This window comes from Eurypyga helias, unplaced genomic scaffold, assembly GCF_000690775.1.
Source record: "Eurypyga helias isolate BGI_N326 unplaced genomic scaffold, ASM69077v1 scaffold16781, whole genome shotgun sequence".
In the NCBI taxonomy this organism is placed as follows: domain Eukaryota; kingdom Metazoa; phylum Chordata; class Aves; order Eurypygiformes; family Eurypygidae; genus Eurypyga; species Eurypyga helias.
The window spans coordinates 1-11,601 of NW_010229162.1; the positions used below are offsets into that span (position 1 = coordinate 1).

The window sequence follows — 11,601 nt, forward strand, 5'->3', positions numbered from 1 at the left end:
ACGCGGGCTCGAGAGGATGCAAACACCTTACCGACAAACGCGCACGGCTCCTCAGCCGTCACGGCGAGCGGTAGGATGGGTGCGCGGGAAGGAGCGGAGAGTACCGCCGCCTCCAGCTAGGAATGATTGAAAAGCATGAAATAAATGTTACACATAATATACACAACTTACTGTCAGTCATAAAAAGTAATGGGTAAGGAAAGACCAGTTGCCGCCCTATGGATCTGACCGTGCGTTCGCACATCCCTGCCGACCTTGGCGCCCGTTTGCATCATCGCGGCGCTGATGGACGACGCGCGTTGGCAGATCAATCGCGCCGTGCGATCTAACCCATCTCAGAAGCGCCCACGGGCGTCTCCGACAGGCTCACGCCGCAGCGTTGTCTCCTTCTCGCTCCAGCGTGTTCCGCGTCTGGGCCTTCCCATTCTGCGTCCCCTCATCGTCCTGCGCGGTGTGGGACCTAGACACCGGGCTGTGGCGGGCGCTGGTGCTCGCCTCCCCCATCCGAACCCGGTGAACTTTCCGCTTCTGCTCCCCTTTGTACGCTGCAGGCCAATACCCGTTCCTCGGCAGCCCACCTGTAAGTTACTCAAGGCTCTAGCTCGAGGCCCGTGTGGTTCAGATGACGTTGGTTTGAGGGCGATGCTCTGTCTGGGATGAGCGTGTCCCATGTTGTAGCCGGAGGCGTACGTCTGCGCAAAAGCTTCTTCGCGTCAAGTGACAGAAGCTCTTCAGTCCCTGGCAGCAAAGTGCTGGAGATAATATTCAGGCAAGGGAAGATGTAGTTATTTATTGCCACTCAGATCCTTTTTATAACTTGGATATTTTGTAATGGGGTCTTAAATTCATAGTAGGAAGTCACCTGATCCTCAAAGGCTTGATAAATCTTTGCTCAATTGGAAGCAAAATTCTTTTATAGATGGTCTTGGGTTTGTGCCACGTACGTTCTTAGAGGATTATTGCAAACCGATACCTGATGAAAGCACAGAAGTCTGTGTCCCGTAAGGGTGTATCCATTGGTAGCCAGTGTTTTTCCCTGTGGCCCAGGTAACCTGAGAATAAAAACTGTACTGGAAAACGTGGTGAGCGTTATGCCAGCCACCCTCAGTCTGTGCCTGGGGCTTGTCTGACTGACATGGGACCTCGGTTGCCGCAAGGCAGCGAGTTGTGAGTGAAGGCAACTCAAAGCTTTCACTTTTCTCTGGCCAGAGGGAGCCTGGAATAGCCAGCAGAGCACCCTGAGGCAGGTCTAAGTAGAGATTAGGGATTAACTGTACAGTCCCTTGTCTTCCGAAGCGCGTCCTTTAGTGTTGGCAAAGCAAGCTAAGGGTCTCCACGCTTTTTCCTCTGTTTTGACTTTCTCTTCCGTTAGCTTTTTCTCTCAGCTGTTCTGGGTATATGGCAGACCAATACCAAAGCTAAATCCCTTGGCTCGTGCAGAGAGGACCCCAGCTACAGGTTTATTTTTACAGACACACGCCTCAGCGTAGCTGTCTGGTTTAGCAGTTAGGTGCCGCTTTCCTATTCCACTTGGAGTGTTTTGCACTTCAACTTACATCTTTTAAAGACAGATGGTTTTGTGAAGGACCCAATTGTCCAGCCCAGTTTCAAAGCTTCTCTTCTGGGGGAGCTGGTAATTGTAATGCTGCTATTTTGCAAAAAACAAAGACTTCCCTAAAGCAGGGAGGAAATGGCTACAGAGGGACAAAGTAGGCCAGTAACCTTTAGCAAAGACAGAAAAAGATTCTTTGCAACTTGTTAAGAGAAGTGAGAAAAAAATCTGCTGGGAGCTATACACTGCTGTCAGGAGGAAGCACAGAGCCCAGGTGGGCTTTGAGCTGGGGAAATCCAGCTCAGGGTAACAGGATGAAGCTCTGCTGAGTCACACAAGTGTTTTTCAGGAGAAGGCACTTGAACAGATCCCAGAGAAATGCAGGTTTTGGGATACCCAGGGTAATCTGTAGGAAATATGGAAACCTGGAGGTTTCCTACCAGTCCTCCTTGGTGAGAAAAAACCCTGGAGCCAGGGAGTTTAAAGGTAGGAAACTTGATGGCAACTTGCCAGCCAAGTTATGCTCAGGATTAAGAAGATGAGCTTAAGCGATTTGTTTATTTTTATCTGGCTGTGTGGGCTTCCTCAGTACAGCCTTCATTCTGGCACCGGTGGCTCCTAGTGCTCACTGTGCAGGGGTAGTTTAGGGCTTTACCTAGCTCAGAAACGGGTTAGAAAACTTAGGGTTTTTTCCAACTTAATATTTAAAAATTGGAGCTTTGCGGTTCCAGACCCTTTGAGCTTTCTGCCTCAGGCTTGCCACCACCAAGCAACAGAAGTTGTAGTATAATAATAAGTTAATAGAGGATACAGCTGCAGTGTCAGGACCTGATTTGCCAAAGTCGTCACCCGTGTGAGACATAGTTCTAGCAGAACGGAGGGGCAGGTAGCCATAGGATATCCTGCGTGTGGCTTCAGAACCACCTTCCCCTGCTGGTAAAATTAATAGTATTCATAATTCGTGCTGTTTCTGAGCCTCGCATTGTCGTTCTCTGGCTGTACCTACTTTCTTGTGCAGAGGAGCATTTTTGATCCTGTTCCTCTTCAGGCAGTTAGGTTACTGTGAGCTGTGCTGCTTTCGTAGAAGCTCTCCTATTACTGCTCCACCTTCTGAATGGGATAGGTTGCTGTCTCCTTGCTCAGCACTATTTTTCTACGTGGTCTGTCAGTAACTGCGCGAGTGCTCATTGACTGACGGCAGTGAGTATCTAATCTAGACTTCCTTTTCCAGGTATTACCCATGCCTGCTGCCGGTTGTTTCAGAGCCCTGTGAGAATGCTGTGCTATACAGGTACCCTCTGTGCTTGTCAGCCAGCCCGTGCAGTATCCTGAAGTCCTAGATTTAGTCCCTTCGTAGTCTCCTTGTCTTGTGTTGGAGGACAGGCTCCTGGTTAGCGATCCCTGTGAGTTCTGAGAAGTCCTCACCCTCTGCTAATACCCGCTTCTACACGTAGTATAGAAAACAGCCGGAGGCTTAAGTTTTCTTAAATCCCTCTCCAAATGTGACATTTCTCTCAAATGTGTGGTCACTCTTGCTTTCTTGAGATGGGAATTTATCCCTCGCATCTGGCTGTGATAACATCTCAGAGGAACAAGCTGCTATTGTCTAACCCTTGTGTGCATTCAGAGCTGTGGAACGGGGATGCTCTGATGGAGGCAGTGTAACTGCTTTGGGTCTGGGCTAGGTGATGAAATGTTCTCTTGGTTCAGCCAAAACGAACGGGGAAGCCACGTAAGGCAGTAGGAGGCAGTTTCTTGCATGCAGGAGCTGACCCGAATGGAGCCTGTGATGGCATGAGTGCTGAAGCTGCTAAGTGCTTTGGAACCTGGTGTCTCCTTTGCTCAGGTTCTTTCTGCAAATAACATACTAAGGAGTTAATCTGAGCAGTAATGCAGGCAGAGGTAAGTTTGTGATGGCAGCAGACCTCATCTTTCCCAAGTGATGAATGTAGTCCAGGGGTTTTCTCTGAATTAAGGCAAAGGTTCTCCCTTCACAGTGAAGGGGTGAGGGGTCTTTATTCCTTCCACGAGTTGGAAGGCGTCAGGGACCACGAGGCACTCAGGGTAGCAATGCAGAAATGCAGCCGCTGTTGGAACATGGATCTGCACATCAGCCCGTGTGTGTCAGCCTATGGCAGAACAGGGAGATCCTAAATTTCCTAAATTGTGAGAATGTGTGCTGGTATTTGAGTGAAAACTGCCCTGTCTTCTATTTTCACCAAGTTAGTTTCCTGATCTGTGCCTGAGCAGTGCCGCATTTCAGTTGCAGAGTGTGGCGGAGTGGCTTGGGGCATTCCGGATGAAATGTGGTCAGGCACTGGAGCGGGCTGCCCAGGGAGGTGGTGGAGTCACCATCCCTGGAGGGATTTAAAAGACATGTAGAGGTGGTGCTTAGGGTTTAGTGGTGGCCTTGGCTGCGCTGGGTTAACAGTTGGATTCAGTGATCTTATATGTTTTTTCCAACCTAAACGACTCTGTGATTCTGTGAAATGAATCTTAAATACACATCTTGGGTCAACCTTCCGTCTGTTTTACGGTCTTCTGACAAATCTATATGCTCTGTACGACAGAGCATGGTTTAATTAAAAAGTAGGAAGGTCAGAGCTGATCCTGCCAGGTGGGCTCTCCTAGGGGGACAGAATTCTTTCCCAGAGACTGGATGCTCCTGTGTCTCTCTCTCTCTTCTAGGTTCAACTGGAGTGAGCTGATCCCTCTGCGGTTATGGGGGAGGACCCTAGGCTTGCAGACAGAAAACTCACAGTTCCTCCTGGAAGGCATGCCTTTCCGCATATTTGGAGGTTCGATGCACTATTTCCGAGTCCCCAGGGAATACTGGGAAGACCGCATGCTTAAGATGAAAGCGTGTGGCTTAAACACCCTCACGACGTAAGTGTCCTCACTCCCCAGGCTCCATCACACGTACCTTGCGGCCTCTTCCTGAGTGGTTGGTGGGACTTTGTCATTAATTCCAGTGGGCCATAATGATGACTTTCTGTACTTGTTATTACGAGAAAAGACATGGAAGAGATTAGTGGGGGTCTCAGGTGTTTTTAACCGTCACACACTGCAGTATCCTCAAATACCGGCTGGGACAGATGCCACTCAGACGTGCTGGGGAAGTGCCTTCTTAATGCTGAGCTGATGAGGGCGGGTCAGGCTCTGAAATGCCCATTCAGCACGGCTGTGATTTAGAAGTTGCTCTGGTGTGGAGAATGAAAGACATACCTAGAGAGAGACCACACACGTGACAAGCTTGAGTACCGTGCAGCGTCATAAGGGCTTGTCAGAAAAGTGAAAGAAAGGCACAATAACATGTAAGCAGACACCTGTAACGTGTACATGCTGTGATCTCCGGATCTGTGGCTAACGAAGGGAGTGCATAGGTTTTTCCTGTGCTTCACAAATGCAGTGCCCTTTTCACCTCCACTGCCCTAACTCTGCATTTCAGGTACGTGCCCTGGAACCTTCACGAACAAGAAAGAGGGAAGTTTGACTTCAGTCGAAACCTGGATCTAGAGTATGTGGTAGAGTCAGCTCTATTATTAAATACTCCTGTTTTGAGGGGAGGGTGTGCGTGTCGGTTCTGGATGAAGAAGTCATTGCCAGCTTCCGAGGGAAGCCTGTACCTTGATCAGGTAGTGGAGACTCATTCCTTCTCCGGCTTTCTGGAGTCCTGGGAACTTACAAGTGTAGTACCAATGCAGTCTAGCTGCTTCATCAAGTAATTCTCTTCTGGTTCTGGTACCTGAGTTTTCATGGTGATTGGTGTATGAGGAGTGCATGGAGTAGGGATTCCGCAGTCAGTAATTGTGCTGTCTGGATCTCTAGGGCCTTCCTTTCACTGGCAGCTAAGAACGGACTGTGGGTGATTCTGCGTCCTGGACCTTATATCTGCTCTGAATGGGATCTTGGTGGGCTGCCCAGGTAAGTGTGTACACAGTTCAGCTGAGGCAAGCGTTTGGCACTGTGCAAGAAAACCCAGCAAACCCCCTGACGACACAGTTGAGCCTCCTTCAAAGATTTAGAATGGCTGGCTGTTAGATGGGAATATTTATTTCCATTGTCCCCAGACCCATTATGTCACTGAGCTGTCCTAAGCAGTACAGACAGTAAGCCTGGAACCAGAATCCTTTCTGAGCAGTTAGTCTTTAAAATAATAATTGTGTCAGGGCATAATGGTTACAGCAAGAAAACAGAACCGGGGAAACCCACCTTCTGTTGCAACTTGAGCGCATACTATGAATAGCAGTTTTTAGAGCTTGGTGTAACAGTTTCCTTCATCCCGGGTCCATTTAAGAAGTCCTGCTAGAACACATGTACTATACAGCTGGCAATACTAAAGACCCGTAGCTTTTCCAGCCTCCTGCTGCATTTTCTGCTAGCGCACGCAGCTTGTTGGGAAGAGGCTTTGAGAGCCCAGCTGGATGCATCAGCACTGAGACTTGCCTGGTTACTAGATCCCAGTGGAACCCGTGCTAGGTTACATACCACTTGTTTTCCTTACCTTCACAGAGCGTAAACCTCAGTGGAGACGCTTGAACCAAATTTGGGTATTATTTCTTGTAATATTTTCATTTTTTTCAGAATGCCTTTGGCATCGGGGAGTTCAGACCTGCAGAGGTGTGTCAGGGATTACACATAAGAGCGTGGCTGCTCGTGAGCAGAGGCAGTGGCTAGTTCTACCTTAGGTTACGAGAAGTTCTTATATTGCCCATTGTTGCCACATCACCCGTGTATTTTTTTATCAGACAGATAAAAGATTCTGAGAAAGAGCAACTGTACTATTCTTGTTTTACAGATAAAGAGGTGCTGATTTTGTAAGCGGCATACAGGGCTTGAGGCTTCCAGACATCTGGAAGCACTCTTAGTTAATGCCTCTTTTTGCAGAGACAAGGAAGGCACAAGCTCACTCCGCTTAAATTGTTACAGCAGTACATTGTTCTGCTCTTAAACAAACTGCCCTTTTCAGTGTTAACCACAAACCAGCAAAGTGTCTTGCAAATTTGCAGTAGAAACCACGGGAACAATTACCGGAAGCTTTGTTTTGAGCGATGACCGGGGTTTTATGAGGGAGCACTCGGTTGTCGAGTGTCCTTGGGGATGCAGGGAAGTCCAGAGTAATCTCTGGAGTGGCAAGTTTAGCCACTCCACCAAACGGCACAGCAAGGGCGACGATTCCTGCCCAGGTGTGACTTGGTGGGTGGTGTTATCTCTGGCAGCCTTGGCTGGACAGGAGACTAATAGATCCTCTTTGCTGTTTTTCGCACAGTTGGCTCCTGCAAGACCCGGAGATGCAACTGAGGACAACGTACAAGGGCTTCACGGAAGCTGTGGATGCCTATTTTGATCACCTAATGCCTATTGTCGTCCCTCTTCAGGTGAGTACCCTCTGTCCAGGCGTGGGGACTGTCTGCACAGACACGTGTGAGCTGTGTGCAATGGCAGCAGGCTGAAGCAATGACAAATCTTCCAGCTTCGCTTTAGGCACGAGTATGGGCTGCAGTCAGCTGTGTCAGTTCTCCAGATCTCGTCGTTTGGTTGTGTGTAGAGTCTGGGAGGACGAGAGGGGGGTGGTGCTGAGTCTGTCTGGGGCTCGTGCATCTTTCCTGCATGCCAGTGCAGCTGTGACTTTTGTCCCTGTGATCAGGAACTGCGGTGAACAACTCCCTTTTGTTCTCAACAGTACAAGAAAGGAGGTCCCATCATTGCGGTGCAAGTGGAGAATGAATATGGCTCCTACGCCAAAGACCCCAACTACATGACCTATGTTAAAATGGTAACGTTGGCACGTTGACTTGTTTCTGTGGTGAATCTCTCATAAATCACCTTCCTTACAGCGTGTTCTTTCTTCTGAATAACCTTTGAGCATGGCTTCAGAATCCCTTGAAAGAGTCAGTGCATAATCCAGCTGCACTGCATCCCTTGATGTTTCTTCCTGGAGTGGGAGAGATGGCTTATGAACCTCTCCGTACTGCTAAGCCTGTGTCCTTATGTCTTCCAGAGAGGAGGATGCTAGGGGAACGGGGGAGTATCTGTAACACACAGCTGGCCTTGAGGAAGCTGTCTATGTTTTGCTTCCCTTAGACAGCATTAGGGAAAGGTTTCTCTTTGTTGACTTCCCTGGGAGGAAGGTTTATGTGAAGAAGACACCAGCACACTCCTAAACTTGTGTAATCTGGGGCTCAGCATCAGGCAGGTTAATTTGCCTAATGCCTCCCTTACCCTTGTCAAACAGAGATTAGACTGTGCCCTGGCTCCTGCCTCTGAACCGAGCGATAAAGAGTTGGCCAGTGCCCAAGGAGGCCAGGTTATCCTGGTGGATCTAACACGAGCCTGACCTCTTCGTCTGCCCCCCGTACAATTGCGAGGCAGACAGCTAACGAGACCTGCGGCGTGTCTCACACGGGTCATCGTTTGAGCTCTTCTCGCTGAACGCTTCAAAGTGTTGCTGCACGTGAGACGTTACCCATCCCGTGGGGTGTGAGTTTGTGCTCCCTGCTCTTCTGCCACAGCATTATCAGGTCCTTCTAGAACCCTGGTACCCTGAGGTGCCCTGGCTCAGGCTGTCCTGTTGCTGAAGGTGTACGCAGGCTCTTCAACCAAATCCATCCTGTGGCTGGAGTCCTAATCTGCTTAGAGTGGTGTGGGCTCCTGCACTGCCTCCATCTTGTGGAGTGATTGAACATTGCTTAGAAGGTTAAATATGAAGTGTACAGATGAAAAAGTTAGAGTTAATTGCCAGTCTGAACTGATAATGTCAAAACTGTCTCTTCCAGCTACATAATTTCCCCATGTCCCAGCAGTGGCAAGCATGTAAGTGAATGCCTTTCAGAGCCCTACACTAAGGGGGCATGGAGGTGTCTCTGAACAGCGTGCTGACTCGGTGCTGTTCCATATCTCAGTGATGAAAGAGTTTGTGATGTTCCAGACCTGTCAGAACAGATAATGTTTCCTTGCCAGGCCTGTGGGTGTATTCTTGCAGTGCTGTTTCGTCATATTCGGGTATTGTGTGCAACATACACCTGAGCAAGTATAGCAGAGTGGTTAAAGATGAAAACGTGGGAAAGCAGGATTTGCAGGGCTTCCTGTTTGGTTGGAGTGGGATCTAATGTGAGGTGGAGCCCCTTAACCTTTGTTCTGGTTTGGGCCTTGAGCTTTGAACGCGGCAAGTTGATTAATTCACATCTGCATCTGGCATATATGACAGTGTTGCAATCTTCCTGGAATTAATACACCCATTAAAAACCCCCACAGCTCACAGGAGATCTGGAATCCCTGTCCTTACCTCACGCCTGTGGGTGCAGCGCCTCTGCCTTCCAAAACGTCTTGGCCACGAAAGGGTGTGTTAACCTCCCACCCCGCAGCGTGGTGAGCTGGGATTAGCTGAGCACACACCTGTCTCTGCCTCCACGCTGTTGCTATTCCTGGTTTCCCTGCTGCACCCTGAAGTGCCGTAATGCACTTAAAGCGTGGCAGCTCTCTGCTGTCTCTCCGTTTTGCACTTACAAGGAGGGGAAGAAACGTGGCATTAACGCAGTCCTCAAAGAATTAGCTTAATGACATTTGGACAAATTCCGCTTCCCTCAGTAGCTGAATTTTATCCGATACCAGCACCTGTTCAGGTATCGATTGAGTGACAATACACTAACCAGGTTCTCTTAGCTTTGAATTGGGTTTGTCTTTAAACTCGGGGTTGTAGTGCTTCTCCGACACGGTCTGCATGCGATGCCCACGTCTACTCTGTGTGTGCAGGCATGTGCACCAGGCAGAGGTTTCTTTACCCACACAGCAGACATTAACCAGTTGGTGCAGAGGACACGGGTAACTCCTGTGTGAGCTGGGGTGTCTTGATCACCAGTTTTCCAGTAACTCAGAATTAAGAGACTGAAGGCTTGTTTTGGCTCCTTGAAGCTGAAGGAGTGCCTCCCAGTGCAGGTACAGTGAAAAGATGGGTTAATTTGCAACTAGGATTTCCTAATCCCTCCTGCAAACATCAGCCACTGGTCTGTAAAAAAACGACCGTAAGAGGACAACCCTAATGGGAAGAACCTCGTGTGTGCACATGCATTTTAAAAACCTTAGAGTGCTGTTTCGTACGGTGCCGTGATAGGAAGAACCAGTAAATTCATCCAGACATGACTGTTCGAGAACACAGTACCTGAGCTGTCCTGGGCTGGCATTCACTGGCAAAGCAGCTGTTTTCTCCTTTCGCCTTCCGCTGTTGTCAGGAAGGGCGAGCTGCTTTTCTTTTCCTTCTTCCACCTGAAGCCCTCTTGATGGGAAGCAGTAACGCTATTTATTAAACTGATCTCAGAAGAAGAAGAAAAAAATCCTGAGGTTTGATGCATCAGTGAGAAACCGATCCAGCTGTCTAAAACAAAATAAGATTTTTCAGTTGTCTTTAGGCTGGAAAAAGTAAGCAGGGAAGCTTGAAGAGGAATGGGAGATTTCACAGGAGTACCATTTCTTACCAAGCCACTAGCAGTTTCAAGCTATCCTCAGAGAAGGTGATAATGTCCTTTAATGTCCTGACGAATACTGAACTCAGGCTGCTGTTCACACAACGGCTTTTCCTCTTTTTAATTTAGGCCCTGTTAAACAGAGGAATTGTGGAAATGTTAATGACCTCAGACAACAAGAACGGGCTGTCATTTGGCTTAGTGGAAGGAGGTAGGTGCTTGGAGGAGAGCAAGGTAAGACTGTTCTTTGCGGGGGGCAGCTGATGAAATGTAGCCTTCGCAGGAGGCTTCACTAGCTAAGCTGCACCCATTAGCTCTAGTAAAAGGCTGAAAATACTACTTATTGCTTCGTTTGAATTTAGAGTGAACAGTACCTCAGCAATTACTAATGGGAACAACTTAAAACACTTGTTTTGCAATGAAAAAAAGGGGAAAAAAGTCCCCCCAGAAGCTGGATTCTAGAATCTGGAAGTTTAGCAGTGCTTTGCAGGCAGCCCTCTCTCCTCAGCTGGCTTGCCCTGGGTCGTACAGCCTTTGGTAGAGAGGGTGTCAGATGCGCACAGTGCAAAACCATGTCCATTTTCCCTACCCCTTTTAAAAAGTGTCATTCTAGTAAGTGCTTAAAGATGCTGCTTAGCACCCCTCCTGCTTTTATGGGGGTACAGCTGTACTGAGTTTCATTCTGCCCTAAATGTGTTTGGGGCACAGTGCAATACTGATATGCAGACTTCCAGATCCAGTTCAGCCAGGATTTACTGTGTGCTCGGCCTCTGATCTCTCCTGTGTTTCTGCCAGCTGCCTGCCTGAAAGTGTTTGCACGGTGCGGACTTGGAGTGCTCCTGTCGTCACTCGGTCTAATCCCAGGGATGGAGATGATTAAAGGGAAAGATGTTTCCCTCCTTTATTTCCTCCTCTTGTTTTTATATGACAGTATGAGAGGGACAAGTTCAGCACCTTCACCAGTACGGGGGTCTTTTTGGAGCGCGGCAGTTTCCAGCCTTGACCACACAGAGTCACTCTCTCCCTGCCAGCGAGCTGCCAGAGGGGCTGATGTGGAAATCCCTGTCTAGCCCTCACCATCTTCTGTGGGAATATTTACTGCCTCAGAGCTTGCTCTTGTTGGGAGTTGTCTTTTCCAGCGTGTTGCATGCTGAGAGCTCTTTGATACCAATTTGCCTCTTAGATGTCATAACAATCTGCTCATTAGAGTCAACATGTCAAGTAATCAGATGCGTGGAATAACTAGGGCTCAAAGCGGTACAGCGGCAACGTGGTTAGGAAAGGGCTGAAGGAGGGAGAACAAAATCCGCTGCAGAAACACGTTAAGAAGATAGAAGATTCCATACTGGAGTCAAAACCCAACGCAGTCATTCTGTGATTTTGTTCTGTTCATCAGTGCTGTACCAGTTTCTCACCAAGAAGCATTGTAGGTTCCTGTTAACGCCCGGAGCAGTCGGACTGGCGCTGTGCAGAGAAAGGGCCTGAGACTACAGCGCTGTAGCCCTTACTCAGTGGTTGCAGCACGTTTTCAGGGGATGAGCGGGAAAGTTTTGGTTGTGGTGGGTCTCTTCATGCTCATAGGATGTCCCG

General features: G+C 48.7%; 1 protein-coding gene across 1 annotated transcript in view; it reads left to right on the forward strand.

Moving 5' to 3' along the window:
• Positions 1–1,135: 1,135 nt before the first annotated feature.
• GLB1L2 (galactosidase, beta 1-like 2) overlaps positions 1,136–11,601 on the forward strand; it is a 21,804-nt gene continuing 11,338 nt past the window's right edge. The window contains exons 1-8 of the mRNA XM_010160306.1: positions 1,136–1,167; positions 2,784–2,843; positions 4,241–4,438; positions 5,001–5,069; positions 5,381–5,476; positions 6,822–6,930; positions 7,236–7,328; positions 10,141–10,222. Of these exons, the coding sequence (XP_010158608.1) occupies positions 1,136–1,167; positions 2,784–2,843; positions 4,241–4,438; positions 5,001–5,069; positions 5,381–5,476; positions 6,822–6,930; positions 7,236–7,328; positions 10,141–10,222 (739 nt within the window). The remainder of the gene's footprint in view (positions 1,168–2,783; positions 2,844–4,240; positions 4,439–5,000; positions 5,070–5,380; positions 5,477–6,821; positions 6,931–7,235; positions 7,329–10,140; positions 10,223–11,601) is intronic.